The sequence below is a fragment of the Sorex araneus genome, chromosome 1 (genome assembly GCF_027595985.1).
Source record: "Sorex araneus isolate mSorAra2 chromosome 1, mSorAra2.pri, whole genome shotgun sequence".
NCBI classification, from domain to species: domain Eukaryota; kingdom Metazoa; phylum Chordata; class Mammalia; order Eulipotyphla; family Soricidae; genus Sorex; species Sorex araneus.
In genome coordinates, this window is record NC_073302.1 from 312,003,520 (window position 1) to 312,022,311 (window position 18,792).

The 18,792-nt window shown below is 34.9% G+C and overlaps 1 protein-coding gene across 5 annotated transcripts in view; it reads right to left on the reverse strand.

The window, feature by feature from the left end:
* GALNTL6 (polypeptide N-acetylgalactosaminyltransferase like 6) overlaps positions 1-18,792 on the reverse strand; it is a 1,098,691-nt gene that overhangs the window by 724,317 nt on the left and 355,582 nt on the right. For 3 of the 5 annotated variants that reach the window (XM_055118910.1, XM_055118897.1, XM_055118904.1), the window contains exon 3: positions 3,410-3,518. In XM_055118910.1, coding sequence (XP_054974885.1) covers positions 3,410-3,518 — 109 coding nt within the window. Of the gene's footprint in view, positions 1-3,409; positions 3,519-12,154; positions 12,245-12,360; positions 12,507-18,792 lie in introns of all 5 variants that reach the window. The other 2 variants (XM_055118921.1, XM_055118915.1) reach the window with 2 other exon arrangements.

Here is an 18,792-nt window from a genome sequence, read left to right on the forward strand (position 1 = left end):
ACATCTGTGAGGTATAAATGATGTGAATATTTCTTAGACATACAAAACCTGCTACTAAATATGTGCCTTGGGAAAAATTTGCACCTATCTAAAACTAAAATATCTTTTGAACAAAATCATATATATCTTGAAACTGAGAACTCTCTAAATGTCCATAAATAATAGATATAATGAAAATAAAGAAAAATGAATCGGCTTGACATGAATCATACAGAGGCATGAAACATCAAAAAATCATGTGGTATGTTCAAGTTTTACAAGTTTAGAGACAAAATACAATTATATTTGTTTAGTGAAAGAAAAACCTACAGAGAAAAAAAAAGTAAGCACATATTTTTTAAGTTGGTGGGGACAGAGAGCACAATGGTTTCTTTTTCTTAGCTTAGATGTTTTGAATAAAGATTTGTGTCTGTATCTGTACATGTGTGTATAGTCATTTATTTGTATTCACTGTATCACTGTCATCCCGTTGCTCATCAATTTGCTCGAGCAGGCACCAGTAAGGTCTCCATTGTGAGACTTCTTGTTGCTGTTTTTGGTATATCCAATAGACCATGGGTAGCTTGCCTGGCTCTCCGAGAGGGATGAAGGGATCGAACCTGGGTTGGCCGCGTGCAAGGCAAATGCCCTACCCACTTACTATATTATACATTTTAAATAATATAGTCTATTGAGTTTGTCATATACCTAATCTTTATTCATAGATCTTCAGTATGAAACATAACATGTTTATATAGAGGACTGGAGAGATAATAAGCAAGTAAGGAGCCTGCTTTGTACTCATCTTACTTGGGTTCAATCCCTGAGCCCTATATGGGGCCCTCAACCCCACCAGGAGTAATCCCTGAATGCAGAGTCAGGAGGAAGCCCTAAGCACTGCTGGGTGTGGTACAAGATCAAACAGATGTAGGCAATGTTGTTCAGTGGTGAAAAGCATTTCAGACCATACCCACATGCCATACACCCCCCCCAAAAAATACAAGATTAAAAATAATCATTATAAAACTTACACTTTAGAAAACTTGGTACATTATCAATTTTTTGTAAGTCAATTTCTTCAGCTCCAGTGAGGATGAGGATATGAAAGATCTATTAATCCAAGAATCAGAAAGGGTGGAACAAAGCAAAACAACTATGATATAATAGAGTTGATATAAGAAACGTAGGTACAGGAAGGCTGGAGCAATAGCACAGCGGGTAGGGCGTTTGTCTTGCACATGGCCAACCCGGGTTCAATTCCCAGCATCCCATATGGTCCCTTGAGCACCACCAGGGGTAATTCCTGAGTGCAGAGACAGGAGTAACCCCTGTGCATCGCAGGTGTGACCCAAAAAGCAAAAAAAAAAAGACACAGAAACGTAATTACAAGCAAAGGGTGCATATAGATAATCAAGTTATGTGTATTAAGTAATGTGTATTAAGTTATGTGTATTAAGTAAGACAAGTTATGTCTTATGTGTATTAATAACTACAATTCTCATTAGTTAATTTGATTTGACCAAATGTATAAGCCTATTATCTTTAATCTTCACAGCTATTCTGCAAAGTAGATTATCAGGGACATAAACTGATTTGCCACTTCTGTAACTCATGGATGCACAAACTAGTCTGTGGACCCAGTCTTGTCTTTAGCCCATATGTGCGCTTGTCACTTTTTTAGATTACCCTAGCATTTGGTATTGGAGAGAAGGAAGTAATGAAGCATAAGACCTAGGTTTTAATCTAACTCAGCCAATTATTAGTTGTTTGACCTTGGAAATTACTTAACAAATTATAAAAGACTTAGTTCTCTTTGCTTCTCTTTTTCTTTCTTTGTTTATCTTTCTACATGCTGAAGATTCTAATACCAATACCAAACTATTGGAGGTATTAAGAGGTTTAAATAAAACACATATGTCTAGCACCCAGGACAAGTCAATCTGTTGAAAATCTTCAACAGATTTTTGCTCTTTTATTATCATTTTTATGTCTAACTTGTGTCAGCACCAGTTATATGATGTGAACATTTAAAAAAAATCTTTCAAACTAGTGGGGAGAAAAAGAAATAGTTATTTATTAATTTTAATTTTAATAGATTAAAATATATTTAGAGAATGCATCTCTTATTATAAACACTGTTTCACTTATCCAAAATGTACATACTGGTTATTCTACCAATTTTGGTGCTAAATTGTCATTGGTTTTACTTGTGATTTCAATGAGTTTATTAATTTAAATTAACTATATTCTAACAATCTGATAATGATAGTATTAAGTAACCAATCAGTAAGTGCTAATAATGCGCTTTGTTAAGTACAGATTTTTTATGGTATTCAAAATTAATTAACATAATTAATTAGATAAGAGTGCTATTGCACATTTACAGTAAAAGATTCAGAAGACTAGAAAAATCTTCTGAGAAGAGTTGTGAGGTACAGTACTGGACAAAGTTAAGGAACAGAGATGAGTAAGAGCTATTCTACTGAATTTAACACAAGGGGAAAAGTGAATTAGAAAAAAAATATTTGGAAAATGTTATTTTTTAAAAAAACATATGAAGAAAGAAAATAGAAAAAGCCTATAGCTTTATCAACCACACCTGACTTGGAACTCAAAATATTTCACAGCCCTGCACAATTTCATATGAGCCTTTTCCAATGGGAAATTTAATAGTTGAAGCACCCTCAATCTCATTTGGTTTATGGGACAAGTTATGAGCAAAGCTGACTTATAGCCCTCACTCTGTGACAAGGAAGGTAGTATCTTAGAGCTTCCCACATATACTTCAGGAAACAATATCTCTCTTACTTTTGTTATATTCCCATAATGAAAGGAAGAGTTCCACTGGTGAAATAAGTAGAATACATACCTCCTTTCACTGTTTCTCTAATGATGAATTCTTCTCATTCCCCATTGCCAAAAATCGAAATATTTATTCTTTCCAGGCTTTGTTTTCTATAACACCTTTTCTAAGAATTTACATGTTTTGTATATTTAGAATTCAAGCCTTTAATTTCAAAACACTCACGGTGCACTACATGACGTCACTTAAATTCTTATCTTTATAAGAATGACCAGCTCAGGTATCCAGTTTCTATGATCTACCAATTTGCTGTAGCCCTTGCCACTCTCTAGGATCACAGCACCTCCCCAAAACCTTGTATGGCTTAGAATTTAGCTAATGATTTTATCTGACATGAGACGTATCTTTCCTAGCCACATCTCCCTGTCATATCCTAGGATGCCTCTAGAAAATACTGAAGAGTAGTATGGAATATAAAGCCCTCTAGATTCATGCAACCTTAAGTAAGACCTCCCCATGAGGCATACCTTAGGATGTATAGCAGAAACACTAATTAGTATAAGTTAAGTGACAAATGATGAACTATAATAAGGAAAGCAGCATGTTAGCTGATTCTGAACTTCATACCTGAGCGCATAGCCTCTTTCTGGATGCTTTCATAGTCATGCCAGTCCTTTCTTCTCAAACCATCTGTCCATGAATAGAATTGCCCATCTCCCAGGCCCAGTGGAAATGTCTGTGGAAAAGGAAAGTGTTCAGAGTATAAAACAGGAGGCATTCCCTTTTGCATGTAGGTATGAATAGCTACATACATATCAAGTAATCATAGAACATTTGCTAAAGAAGTATACATTCACTATACTTCTAACTATAAAACAAATATTATATCTAGCGACAATTCTAATACACACTTAAAAAAACATTTTTAGCTTTTTGCTTTTTGGGTCACACTGCCAGGTGATTACTCCTGGCAGTGCTCAGGGGATCATATGGGATGCTGGGAATTGAACCTGGGTTGGCTGCACGCAAGTCAGCCCTACCCCCTGTGCTATCACTCCAGCCACACAATTTTAATTTTTAATATTGTATCATGTGTCGCCCACACTCTACCATTTCCAATTTTAGTTCATCCAGACACATTATTTCATGCATAACAGACATATCTCATAGCATAAATGCCATTTTATTCATCCAAAGTGTACATACTGGTAATTCTACCAATTTTGATATTAAATTGGCATTGTTTTTGCTTGCTATTACAATAACTTTATTCATTTTAATCAACTATATTCAAATAATCTGATGATAATAATATCAAGTAACCAATCAATTGCTGCTCAACAGGTTCTTTATTAAATACAGATTTTTTATGGTATCCAAAAGTAGAACATGGCTGAGTAATATCATTAAGAAGCTAAATGGGGAAACTGGATAAATAGGTATAGAAACTGAAGACTGGATCCATATATCACACCTTACACAAAAATAAAATTGAAGTGGGTGAAAGACATTGAGATCCAACTAAAAACTATGAAGTACATGGAGAAAAATATAAGAAAACACTACAAGATTTGGACCTCAATGGTTTCTCCAATGACATGATGCCACTGGCAAAGGCAACAGAATAAAAAATAAACAAATGTGACTATGTCATATTAAAGAGTTTCTACATGGGAAAAGAAACATGGAATAAAACCAAAAGGCAGATAACAATGGAAAAATTATTTTAATTCAACAGATCTTATAAGGGGCTGGTATCCAGCATAAAAAGTAATCACAAATATAAAAAAATAAATCCAATAAAAAATGGGGGGAGAAAATCAATAGACACTTCTCAGAGGAAAACAGGTAGATGGCCAAGAAGTACTTGAAAAAAAAGCTGATTATCTTGTAATCTTAGGTAAATTCAAATCAAGATGACAAGATAACATCTTCACCTGTGAGAATGGTACATGCTAAAAATAGTAGGAACAATCTGTGTGCATCAGCATGTGGTGAACAATGGATTCATCCAGAACTTGGAGGAATGTTGCATGGTTCAAACTCTGTGGAAAACTGCATGAGAAGTTCTCTGTAAATTTAAAATTGAGCTGCCACCTGACCCAACTACTCCACTTTGTAACATCTACCCCCAGGATATAAAATCATTCATAAAAAAGGACATGTGTGAACCATTATTCATTGCAGCATTTAGTATAGTGCAATAGCTAAGTTATGGGATCACCTAGGTGTCCAACTACAGATAAATGGATTATAATGATGTGAGATATATATATATATATATGCAGCTCTAAAGAATGATGAAATCATTAAACTTATGGGTATCTTAGTTTTGCTTAGGTAAGATAAATATGAATAAGTTGTTTTATTATTCTAAGTACCAGAAAATAATTTTTATTTCCTTAATTTGAGATGGTGTTATTATATATATGTGAAAAAATATCTATATTGAGTCTACCTCTACTATCCATAAATGATCTATTTATTTTCAAATGATTAAAATAGTCTAAATATTTTTAAATGGTAGTTAAGACAGCCTCTGTGCCAGACTGTCTTCACCGGGCCCCCTCGGAATGGGGGGGCAGGTTGAGTTTCCCTCCCTACCCCAAGCAGCACGCTGGCAGCCAAAAACCTCCAGAGCTCAACCACAGCCAGGCTGAAGTCCACTCTCCACATGCTTGGACAAGCCTCACTCATGAGGGAACTGGAATAGGAACCCAGGTATGCAGGACCTGTGGCTAAGTTCCCCAAGCCTGCTCAGATTGGTACTGGGCCTCCTCCACCCAGTTCCCCATTTTTCCAGTAACTTGGCAGTCACGCCCACGAACTACCCCTGGTGCCATGTAATCTCATAATCAGCCAAGATCTAGAGACTATAAGACACAGCTCCCAGAAGAGAGTGATGCAGAGTCTCGCACAGCAGAGCCTGCCAAGCTTCCCATGATGTACTCAATATACCAAAAACAGTAACAATAATGGGCGGCATTCCCCAGAACCTGAACGTGACAAGGATGAATGAAGCATTACTGTTGCCCACTGGAGCAAATCAATGAGCAAGGGGACAACAGTGATACAGTGATATAGTTAATACTAAAGAAACTTTTTAACTTTCAGTTTTGTTACTATCCATATACTTAAAGGGATCATTATAGTTCATAATAGTGATACATTCAGAAAAAAAACCAGGAGAAAATATATAAGGAATATAAAGAATATAAAGAGTTTATAAATGCTGTGGATAATCATAAAATAGTAAACAAATATGACACAATAAAATTTCCAGGAAAATGTATATATTTTAAATAAAAGAAAATGGAAAAAAAATCAATTATGAGAACTCAATAGCTAGCATTATAACAAACTCACTCTTTTCTTCTAACTGATGCTGATGTCATAATTAGAAATTTTACTAATACTCATCTATGAATTAAAAACTGTAGTAAATTAACTTTAGAATCTCTAGATGATATTTTATCCCGGCCATACAACACTAATCAAAATCCTCGACACTGATGAAATAATATCAGCTTCTCAACATCACTTTCACAAGAAAATACAGAATTTCTAGGAGTAAGTTAACATAAAAATAGAGGAAACTGTTATGTAAACTTCAAACATGCAAAAATTTTTGGTTTTCAAGTACATCCTAGTTGCTTTATTTTGTCAAACTTAGTGTAGAAAATTCTTAACAACTGTTGATACATGGCAGATTTCAGACAAGAATTGATTTTCACTTTCACCAGAAATCCTATAAAAGTTAGAACAACATTAACTTAAGCAAATCGTTTAGACTTATTAGTTGGGAAGCACATTGTCATTGAGCTTTGAAAATATTTGAAAATGAAGATATCTGGTATTTATGAGAATGAAGTTAAAAGTACAATGAAAAGAATGTCATTTTAACACAGGTAAATTAGATTTTCCTGAATTTTCTCCTCAATTTCAGCTACCAGGTGGTTCTAAAGAACAACTGATATACTCTTCTCCCCCAGAGAACTGAAGTCTGAATCAGAAAAGTAGATTTAGTTACTACTAGATATCCGTTGAAAACAAGGAATTTAGCATATGATCATCAGAGTTAACCAAAGCTCTATTTTCTCAATGACCTTTCAAGAAGTGACCACATCACATTTTACCACTTAGAAATGAGAGTCCTATTTGGAGAAGTGGAATCCAAAGAGATCTAAAGACTGGCTCCTGGGCATTCAGCCAGCAACTGTTTAGAGACATCTCCACTACAAAGGAAACGTCATAAAAGAATTGTCACTATTTTACTCACATATGTGGAAATTCAGCCAATGAAACTGTGACATTTGAGAGAGCCTTAAATAAAATTCAAAAGCAAAATAAGCCAAAATAAACTTGAAGAAAACAGTGTTGGTACAAGACTCCAAGGAAAACTTATGGACATGTCTGCATTTAATTTTTGGAAGACTATTAAAGAAAAGTTACTTAGCAGAAACTAAAATTTATAAGACAGGGATCTTTAGAGAATATGACTACTTTATTGAAAAATAAAATTGTGATAGGAGTCATGGAATAATTGCTTGGAAAAGAAAGACTGAAATAAGAACTAGCCAAAAAAAAGGGGAAGAAAAAAAAGCAATAGAAGCAAAGATATGAGAAAAATCAGAAACAGAGTAGCAACAGAAGTATTATAGATGAAGATATAACATGGAAGGCTGGTAACAAAAAGGTATAATATATCACTCAGAACCTAATACACAAATGTGGTGGGAAGCCGACCCAGAAAATGGGGGCTGGGAGTAGGGGTATCAAATAATCAAATATACAAATTAATAAATTTACTTCTATTTATTAATTTATTAAAATATAATGAAAGGACAATTACAATTTTTCTAAAGAAACTGGAATAAATTATGATTCTTTTATAAATACCCAAACAAATAAAGGAAGGGAAATATATTAGGCTAAAGGAGGTAAATGTATAAGAAATTACTTTTGATTCTGGTATGCAAACTCTCACCTGAACATAGATTCAACCTAAATAAGTGTGAGAACTCTTCTGGAATGTACAACAAAATAAAGATAAAAGGTTGAGCTGCTTGCCCTAGGTATTATAAATATTAGGCATGTTGAAATAGGTCATTATGGTTAATGCTTACATGACCAAACTGTTTATAATTATAAACTTTGTATTATAACTGAAATTGTACATTATTTGAAAATTATGAGAAAAATACATTAAATTAATTTTATTGGATTTGGGGGTAGTGCTATCTCTAATATCTAGACTGTAGGACACTATTTTATGGTGGTATGAGAATCCTTTTAAAGCAGGTCATCTGAAACTCTGATTTTCTAAAGGCTGTCTAAAGAGCACCTCTAACTCGTCCTTCTACACGTGTCTGTGCTACACCATATCGGCACTAGCAGCATCAGCAGGGAACTTGTTAGAACCAGTTCCCCCTTCCCAACTCATTACTGTTAAATCAAAAACTTTAAAAGAAGAGAGACTTCATTCTCAGCAATGGAAAACAAATTATCAAATACTTCCTTTTCAGCAGGTCCGACTTTAGGGGGAAGAAAGTCCAAACAATAATTGTGGGGTTTTTTTTTTGAAATATTGAATGTAATCAAAGTAAAGTGAAAGTAAAGTGAAATTTTTCAGTTACACAGGCGGGGTGGGAAGTGGGGAGGTGGGGAGGTGGGGGGAGGTTTACTGTGTTCTTGGTGGTGGAATATGTGCACTGGTGAAGGGATGGGTGTTCGAGCATTGTATAACTGAGACTTAAACCTGAAAGCTTTGTAACTTTCCACGTGGTGATTCAATAAAAGAATAAATTTTAAAAAAATGAAATAAAATAAAATTGATCAAAAAGGAAAAAAATAAGAGAGATACAGAAATATCAGCAATCATACATAACGAATTTTCCAGGGGATTGAGAGATATGCTAACGTCTACCAAGCTATATGAAACAGAAAGAAACACAACTGCCACATTCAGAACAGATATCAGACTCATTTTCAAAATGTATGCCACAATTACTGCAGTCATTCTCAAGCTGAAGGCTGGTGCCCGATAGGAAGATTAGTGTGCCGGCATTCTTTATACTTGCCAGAAAGGTGGGTGAATAAACTGGACACCAGTACATTTGTATAGGACTACCTTGGTTCTGAAAGCTTAACTATCTGGTAAATGATCCATTAGTATTCTGACCTTTCCTTTCACATGAGCAATCTCCAGTGCCCAGATCCATTTGCCTCTCTCTTGGGTTATATCTTCTGTCCTCTATATGATTACAGCAGTTCAGATCCATTATCTATGACCTTGTAATATAAATATAAAGAGTATTGTGCCTTTATGGGGCATCAATGCATCTATTTCAGACCCATCATTAGGTTAGCCATTTATTCATAAGTACCCTTTCTATTTGTCACCTCCTGGACATTTTATTCATTGTAATGTCACTTCGAATAATTAACTTGAAAAAATATCAGGGATAGAATAAGCAGAATGTATTAAGCAGAAACCATATGTAATAGAATTTAGCTCCATAACCCACCAAATAATAATATGCTTGAACAAGGGTATGAAAAAGTTTTCAAGGGTAAAATACATCTCCTATACAATATATGTGCCAGAGGGAGGAAATTCAAATGCCTTCTAGAGTCAAAGATGAGACACAAATGGGTAGCAAACTCAGGTAGCCCACTCTAGACAGTGTTGGAGTATGGAACTATTGTTGCTAACTCATATATAATATGCAAACTTCTCTTAGGGCTATCAGTCTGAAAACTCCAAATGAATAATAATAACAACATAATTATAATAATAATAAACACAAAACTTGTCCTTTTTTGTTAAATGACATAGCTTAATTTATCATAACTACAGATGGTTATAGTGGTAAAAATGCACATTCGTGAATCTCTGTGTAGATTCTTCTCATAAAATACAAGAATTTATAATTTAACAACCAATGGACTTTTAGTGTCATAATCAACCATTTACCTATCACTTTACATGTTTCTTGTGGGATAGTATATGTAGTCAAATAAAATAGATCTAGAGTCCAAAAACAAAATGATTGACAGATTCAAAGCATAGAAAAGTATTTGCATCTATTCTAAATCCACATGTTGTGCACACACATATATAAACAGTATGTATACATATATATGCAGTAATAAAAATAATTCCTACCTCGCCCAACTAACAAGGTTTGGGGAGTAGGACATCCTAAGAAGCATGTATATGACCTTGCCTTATCACAAAATTATATGTAAATGCCTGTTGTATTCAACCACAGAGAATGGAAGAAGTCGACAGAGAAGGTTCTGAATTTTCATATACTCACAGAACATATGTTAGTGTCTGATATATGTTAGTGTCTGATATAAAACATCATTCATCATTTCTTAGTTCATAGACTAGCTTGTTCTTTACATTCTGTATAATTTCTCGGATGTGACGTTGTTAACATAATTCCAAGATCACAACAAAATGAAATAAAATAAACCCTGAGCTAGTATTGATTGTTGAAATCTCCAGGCGCTAGCTCATCCACTAGACTTTGTAAACATGCTATCTGAAACAGTGCTGAGAACTCAAAATGTATAAAGCAGGCAGGCAGGCAGAGGGCATGCGAAGGAGTTCAGCTCTTTAGGAATTAAAATTCTAATATACATATATAATACATGCGCACCTGCAACTTATGCAATATTATATGAAAGTGTCTTAGTAAAAATTGAATATTTCAACAAAATATGAAAATGAGTTCAAATATAAGTACCTTGATTTTCAAACTTTAAATAAAATTTATAGTACTTATTTCACAGTCCTGTGCTTTTGAGACATCAAAGCAGTAGTCAGCCACCAGTATGAAGCCAATAACCTGGCTGAAGCCATCATCTCTATCATAACCCCACTCAAATATCTCAAAGAGGTATTGGCTTTGGTGGAGAGGGATGGGAAAAAGAGATAATGGCATAGTCTTTTATCTGGTGTAAATTTGACAGAGCAGACCAGGTTTCTGAGATCATAAATTTGTTCTCTGATTCTGTATTAGTGTCACAAATCTGGAGATCAAAGAATAATTTTTTATCTATTTATCACTTTAATGGACTGGAGCGATAGTGTAGCGGGTAGGGTGTTTGCCTTGTATGAGCTCGGCCTGGGTTCTATTCTTCCGTCCCTCTCAAGAGCCTGGCAAGCTACCCAGAGTATCCCGCTTACATGGCAGAGCCTGTCAAACTACCTATGTCATATTTGATATGCCAAAAACAGTAACCACAAGTCTCACAATGGAGACGTTACTGGTGCCCGCTTGAGCAAATCGATGAACAACGGGATAACAGTGCTACAGTGCTATCACTTTATGTAATGAAACTCATATATTATCTCTCTAAAACACTTTGCAGACTATTTTAACTAGTTAAAATCTAAGGCAAGCTGGGTGAGAAGTTCTCAGACAATACTAAGTCAGAGGACAAGTTTGTTCTGTAGATGAAAACTTTTTATTTTATTGTGAACATAAATAAAACAATATAGAAACTATAGAAACGAGTGTCTTAATGGTCAGAATCCCTGATACGTTCATTACTTCCTATGATATCCAATTACACAAACCACAGATGTGCAGGGTGAAATTTTTTTGTAGAGCAATGGTTATTTTAATAAATGTATTTCTCCTTGGAATTTATTTTCAAAAATAAGGCTGCAAGCACACTCATAATTATACCAACATTTTATTTTAATTGATCATATGCATGTAATACAAGTAACATAATTTGAGAGTGCTGGCATCTCTTGCTTTGTACTCTAATCTCTCTGTAACTTTTTAATGAAATGTTCATTCTTTAGTCAGTGGAAAGATTTAATCTGTTTGCACCAGGGAAGGTCAGATGACTCTCACTTTATTATTTCTTAGGCTATTGGTGAAGAATTTATGAAGAAAGTATCTCTCTTTTGGAGAGGATATCTGTCTGGATAGCTGAAAAAGAAAGAAAATGCATTTTAACATTTTTTTCTATTTCTACAAAAGGTTTTGCTCACATTTTAACATAAGTGTATAGTAAATAAACAGAAACTTTGTCTATCCACACTCAGAGATATCAGTAGCAAACTATTTTCCTGCATATAAAAGACATTATTAAGATTAGTATTGTTATTTAAAGAAAAGGAAATGAAAGTGCCTAGTAAAATGCTCACTGATATTAAACAGGGTTAAGAACTCAGCAGTAACACGATCCAATGGACACACTTGATTTCCTTTGAAGCATGTGATGTACTATCGTTGTGCTACTGACCCTCACAATTACTATAATTTTTACTTTTCTATCATAACAAGAACACGTTATCTCAGCAAGCAAGCCCTTCATTTCCCTGATTGCTATGCAGCAGCTTACCTGGGAGAAATATTCAGGAGATCAGCATCTTACAAAAATGAAAAATTCTCTGAGTTTTTATTCCATCTCAAAGTATTCTCTTTGTGATTCCTAAGGGGAAAGATAAGAAATAATAAAGAAAAGTTAGTGTTGGTGTGGACAGTATTTCTGTGAAAATGTAAAAGCAATGAAAGATCATGTCAAGAAAAAAAGCATATTATATTAACCTTCAAGAATCACTTGGCCCCCGGGTGATGGAGAATCCATACACTTGCAGTTTCCTGGGGGGGTATTAAGCCTGGTTTTCATGACCCCCTGAACTTTTCTTCAGAAGGACATCAAATGGTGCCTCTAGAATTGCACCCTCTCAATTCTTCAAGGAAAAAACATAGCATCCTCAGATGTTCTCCAGAATCAATATTATCTTAAAATGTGACTCTATTTTTTATTAATTTGAACTCACAGCTAAAGTCCAAACATAGAAAGATGAAGAATTAAAGAGAAATAAAAATGTGTTGTGTAGTCAATCATATGTATGACAATGGCAAAGAAATCAGAAGAGAATGTCAGTTTCTGTCTCCCCAAATTACAAGTAACACATATTCTGCAAATATCCACTCATAAGGTAACGTATCTAATAGTCCTAGACCCAGATTGCAATTGAGGATATAAGGTAAATTGGTAAATAAGAAGTGATGAGATTATATAATGGCTCAATCTTCTATTTCAAATGCATAAAATATCACTTTATAAAACATGCTCAATTCACCTATAACTGTCATGACTTTCACAATCATTAAAATCATCATTGCATAAACCATACCAATACAGTTGTAGATAAGACCTTAACATCGTCTTCAGTGAGATTGCTTTGGCTTTTAGTAATTTTGAAATTTCAAATGGCTTTTAGAGTGTTCTCTTACAATTTTTATCTGAAGAAAATTGGCCTTAATGGTGGAGACAACAGAGACACAAACATCATATTGTAAAAGCTCAAACAACTATGCTTTTAGACAATCTTAATAGCTGAATTGGTGTTTTAAAGAATTTATTCTTGAGGAAATCTTAGCAAATAGGTTATGAAGTCATTATAAGTAAAAAAAATTAAAAAGTATCTATCTCTTTCACAAATATTATAACCAAACAGGAAAAGCCATGTAAAATTGACCATTGGCAGCTTACTATATTGTATGGAAACCAAAAAAATAGATTTTAATATCATGTTCCTCATGCACTATTGTTTTAATAATAGCTATTAACTATCTATCACCTCTTCCAAAAGTCAGAATATGCGTATTACATGCACATATATGCACATATATACATATAGACTTCATATATGATACATATTTGGGTAATGCTAATTGTAAAATTAAAATATAAAATTATTTTATACCTTAGCACCTCCACTACTCATTATTTACTTAAAATATCACCTTTATTGATACTTTTAGAACAATAAATTGAGTAAAGAAAAATAAATTGCCTTATTAAACATTTGACACTATTAGCATAGGAATTTAAATGCCATGCAGATATTTCTTTTGTTTCATGAACAAATTCTTATGTTTCATAAATCTTTATCAACACTTATTAAAATGTTATTAAACCTTATATTCTACAAAAGAGAAGAGATTATATTTTATTTAGTTCTAATTTTCTGTTGAGACTGAAGAGGTCACTGAAGTCCTAGCCAAACAGGGCGTTCAAACTCAGTACATCATGATGTTCTGTGAGCAGTATCACGGATTCACCACCAGGATCTCACCATTCTACAAGGAAGTGATCATTGACGTAAAGAGAAGGGTTCGGCAGGCTGATACCATTTCACTGAAACTCTTCAGTGCCACCCTTGAGAACATCATGCGACGACTGGAATGGGAAGAAATGGGAGTGAAGATAGACTGTCAGCCACTACACCACCTCTGCTTCGCTGATGACATCATTCTCATAACGCCAAACATTAGCCAAGAGGCACAAATGCTGGTCGACTTCAACCGTGAGTGTAGAAAGGTTGGACTGCAGCTGAATCTCACCAAAACAATGTTCATGAAAAATAAACTAGTCCCTAATGTTCCATTTGCTCTCCACGGAAAGAACATCTCTGAATTGCAGCAGCTATGTATATTTGAGTAGAGAACTCAACACGAGGAACGACTTGGCGCCAGAACTGTGCAGGAGGAAGAGAGCAATGTCGAACGTATTCAAGAGTGTTGAAGAAGTGGTTAAGAGGATGAAGAAACTTCAGGTCTGGGCACATCTTTTTGACTCCACCATTCTCCCTGCACTAACATATGCCTCAGAGACCTGGGCCCTACAAAAATAGGACAAGAACAATATTCGGGTACCCCAGGGAGGAATCAAAAGAGTTATGCTTGGAATATCACATTTCACTCAAGTGTGAGAAGGAATCCGGAGTTCCCAACTCCATCGATGATCAAGAATCAGGGACGCTGTCTTGTTTGCCAAGGTGTCAAAAATCAGATGGCTGGACATGTAATGTGATTTAGAAATGACCGCTGGACTAGAAATGTTACTGACTAGATACCAAGGGATGTTAAAAGACCAAATGGCCGCCCACCTACGAGATAGGCAGACTTCTTTGTCAAAACCCTGAATGAATGGTTTGAGACTCTTCGTGTTCCAGGAGTGAGCAGATACCACTGGGCTACACTAGCACATGACCAAGACGAATGGAGACGTCACTGGCGCGCACTCAAGTAAATCAAAGATTAACAAGATGAGAAGTGATACAATTTTTTAAAAAAAGGGTTTGAATGTAAGTCATGATTATAATAATCAAATTTTTTTTCTCGTAAGTAAATTGTTAGCAGAGTATAGAGTAGATACCAGGAAAAGAAAATGATCAACTGTCATTCATGTCTGCAATGTGTTGAACAAGAGTCTCTAAATTAGGAACTTGTAAAACATTTTTTTATGGTATTTGATATAATTAGCTGTGAAAGTCGTGGTCTAAGACCCTTTTAAGATTTAAATTTCCAGTGCATTCCCTTCTTCTGTCAAGCCATGACATTTTATCATTTCATATTTAAAGAAATAAAGATGACCTCTTCCCCTTTCCCCCTGTGTTGTAGACAAATTATATTTATGCCAGAACAATCAATAGTTTTAAAAGCAACCTAATTTAGATATTAAAAAAGTGTTGACTCTTCTGCCTGAAAAGATGTTGACCAACTACTTAAGAATAAATTTTTATATTCAGATAGAAAACTTTGTGACACTTTTCTTGAGTGGAAATTTCTAATTAAATTACTCATTAAAATCCCTTCTTGATCTTAAGAATTTGAATTTATGTGTCCCAAACTATAATCATTGTTGTTTCCACTGTGCTTCAATGTATACAGTATATATGAGCTCAGTTGAAGAAAATATTATATAGAACCAACTGACTTTTGTATATCTTTTAAATGTGACATACTTTTGACTTTTGTGTACCTTTAGCTATAGCACTTCTAGAATGTAAAGTGTTTTTGTTGATGTTGCTGGTGGTGGTGCTGTTGTTTAGTTTTGAGGTCATACCTAGAGATGCTCAGGGGCTACTCCTGGGTCTGTACTCAGAAATCATTCCTGAAGGTTCTGGGGGACCATCTGGGATGCTGGAGATTGAACTCAGGTTGACCAGGTTGACCTCGTGCAAGGAAAAGTTCAACCTGCTGTACTATTGCTCCAGTCCTACAATGTAAGTTTCTTTTTTGGGGGAGGGTTTACACCAAGCAATGCTTAAGGGTTATTCTTGACTCTGAACTCAGGAATTACTCTTGGTGGTGCTTGGGGACCATATAGCATGCCAGGGATTGAACCTGGGCTGGCCTCATGCAAGCAAACGCCCTACCCACTCTACTATAGCTCCAACCCAAATGTAAGGTTCTTAAGGTTATTAATATTCCTCTGTTTAAGTTACTGACAAATCTCAAGAAAGTAGAACAGTGAAGATGTACAGTGGGTATAGAATCAGTGCTGACAGAATGAGTGAGGCTTTCCAGTGTAAAAGTTTAGATAAAAATATATACAATGGTAATAACAAAAACTCTTTTTGTATGTGAGATGTGATAAAGAACATTTACTTGTAAAACATCTAGTACATATCTTAACCCAGTAAATGTGCATAAAAAGACAAGAATATATTCAAGTATAGACTACTTACATTTTATTTGTTTTGGAGTCATACCAGGTGCTACTTAGGGCTTTCTTCAAGTTCTGCACTCAGGAATTACGACTGAAGGTACTTGGTGGATTATCTGGGATGCCAGGGATATAACCCTGGTTTGCTGCTTGCAAGGCAAGCACACAGCCCTATCTACTAAGGTTGTACTCCTTTTGTTTAAATTTTCTCAGTTAATGTATCTAACAGTCAGGATTCTAAGCTTATACTTTGTCAGACATAAGAAACAATTACAGAATGGCTAAAAAAATAGTAATTACTTAAGTAGGAAAACAGATCACTCCATTCAAACTCTCCACATTCTCATCTTTCTGAGTTTTTATAAATATTATCACCTTTAGTATCTTTTCTGATATAACTACTATAGAAATGATATTTAAACAATGACCATGCTAGGACCAGAGAGATGATACACCAGGTAGAGTACTTGCCTTGCCTGCACCTAACCTGGAATCTTTTACCTGTCACTCCATATTGTTCCCTGATTTTTGTCAGGAGTGATTCATGAGAGCAAAGCCAGGAATATCCTCTGGGCAAACTATCAGTGGACAGAAAATACAAAATCAACAGAAAGACAAAAATAACCATATGGTATTGCTGATTTCAGTTTCTGAGAACCACTTAGTAATGCCCTATCTTGTTCCCCACTCCCATCCCTGAATCAAAAAATTTTAAACTCTATCATTCTTGTCAAAACTAAGATCTGTTAGAGGTAAGGTAGCCATACAAAACTGGCCAGTGGCAGTGACACTGCACCCCCCTCCCCATCTGGTATCAGTTACACCGCTACATTCTTTGGGATCCAACTGGACTAAAACACAAATATCTTCATGTTAATAAAGACCCATACCTATAGACAGAAAGAAATGGCAGCTGTGTACTAGAGAGCACTTCAAATGACATCACCTTGTCTGCACTGACGTATTAAAAATCCTTGATGCCTTTGTTATTTTCTATATTTGACAATGTGGCTATGTTTCTTGTTCAATTGCAAATGCTCATTATTCCCTGATCACAAATATGCACAATTTTCCTGGAAAATGTCTAACTATATATACACTATGGTCACCCTAACTCTTTGTGACATTGATATAGACTTCCCTTCCTATTTCCTGAAGCTTGTTCTACAGTTTAGACTTGCTTCCCATCTTGCAAGTTATTTTCACCTCAATAATGCATGTCTTTTCTATTCAGTGATGGCTGAGATTTTCGATGATAATATTTTTAAACAAAATTCTCCAAATATCTTAACATGCAGCAAAAGCCATAAAAGTCATCAGCAGGTAATAATCATATACTCTTTTAGATGAATGGTGAACTGGCTTGGGAATCAGAAAATCCAAAGACTGCAATATGAAGAATTCCTTCTCCTTTCCTAGATTTCACCTCCAGTAACTAAGCAAGTTGAGTTTTCTGCAGTTCTGATAGAGAAATGGAAATGTAGCCTTTGTAAAATATGCCTAAGGTGTTTTACAAAATAAGCTCCTACTCTGGAGAGGAAAATAGTCCCCCAAAACTTTATCCACCATGGAAAAAGGAAATTTCCATGAGATTCTATTCTACTCTAGTTTTCCTGTATCATGTAAAGGGTGAGGGGTGAGCCTATGAGTCACTCTCCACTAAAATACTAGGAAATGAGCATAAGATTATGAGACACCTTCTTTCCTACATACCTTAACATCATACCAACAGTGTGAATAACAATGAACTATGGGGCCAGAGATAAAACAGCAGGTAGGATGTGTGGCTAACCCAGATTTGATCCCCAACAACCTATATCTTCCACCGAGCACCCTCAGGATTCATTCCTGAGTATACAGCCAGGAGCAAATCCTGAGCACTGTCAGGTGTGCCTCCAGCCAAAGCCAAAACTAAACAATGAACTACCATTGTAAGACATAAATTTCTATATAAAGAGAAGTATTTAGGAAAACCCAACGATGGTTTTCTCAAAGGAAAGAAAAAGGATTTTTGAACTTTTCTGCATGCTTAGCTAAAACAGACAGTTAACAAACTAAATCTCTAGGTAGATTACTACAGATATTTACTAGAGACACTCACTTAACTCAGTTCCTATTATATGATATATTGAGTCAGGATTTCATTGACAAATTACAAGGAAATATGAAAGGCAAGAAAAACTAAATTTTAAAGACAATGTAATCATTAGAATAGTTATAATTTTTAAAGTTCTCTGATAGTGTATTTAGAGTAAGTATATTTAACATGTGAATGGTTCTAATGGGAAAAACATCTTGAAAAGGGAGAAATATAAACAGAGGTACAAAATCTTAAATCAAGAGGAAAAACTAGAAATCAAGAAGACAAGTGTAAATGTGAGAAGCTCATCAATAGGCTGAACATAGTCTTAAATATATAAAGTGAGTGTCAGCAAGGATGTCCCCAATTGAAATTCTAATAGAAAAAGTAGTGTAGAATAAAATGTCAAAGAAATATAGGAAAACGTATTTGAATT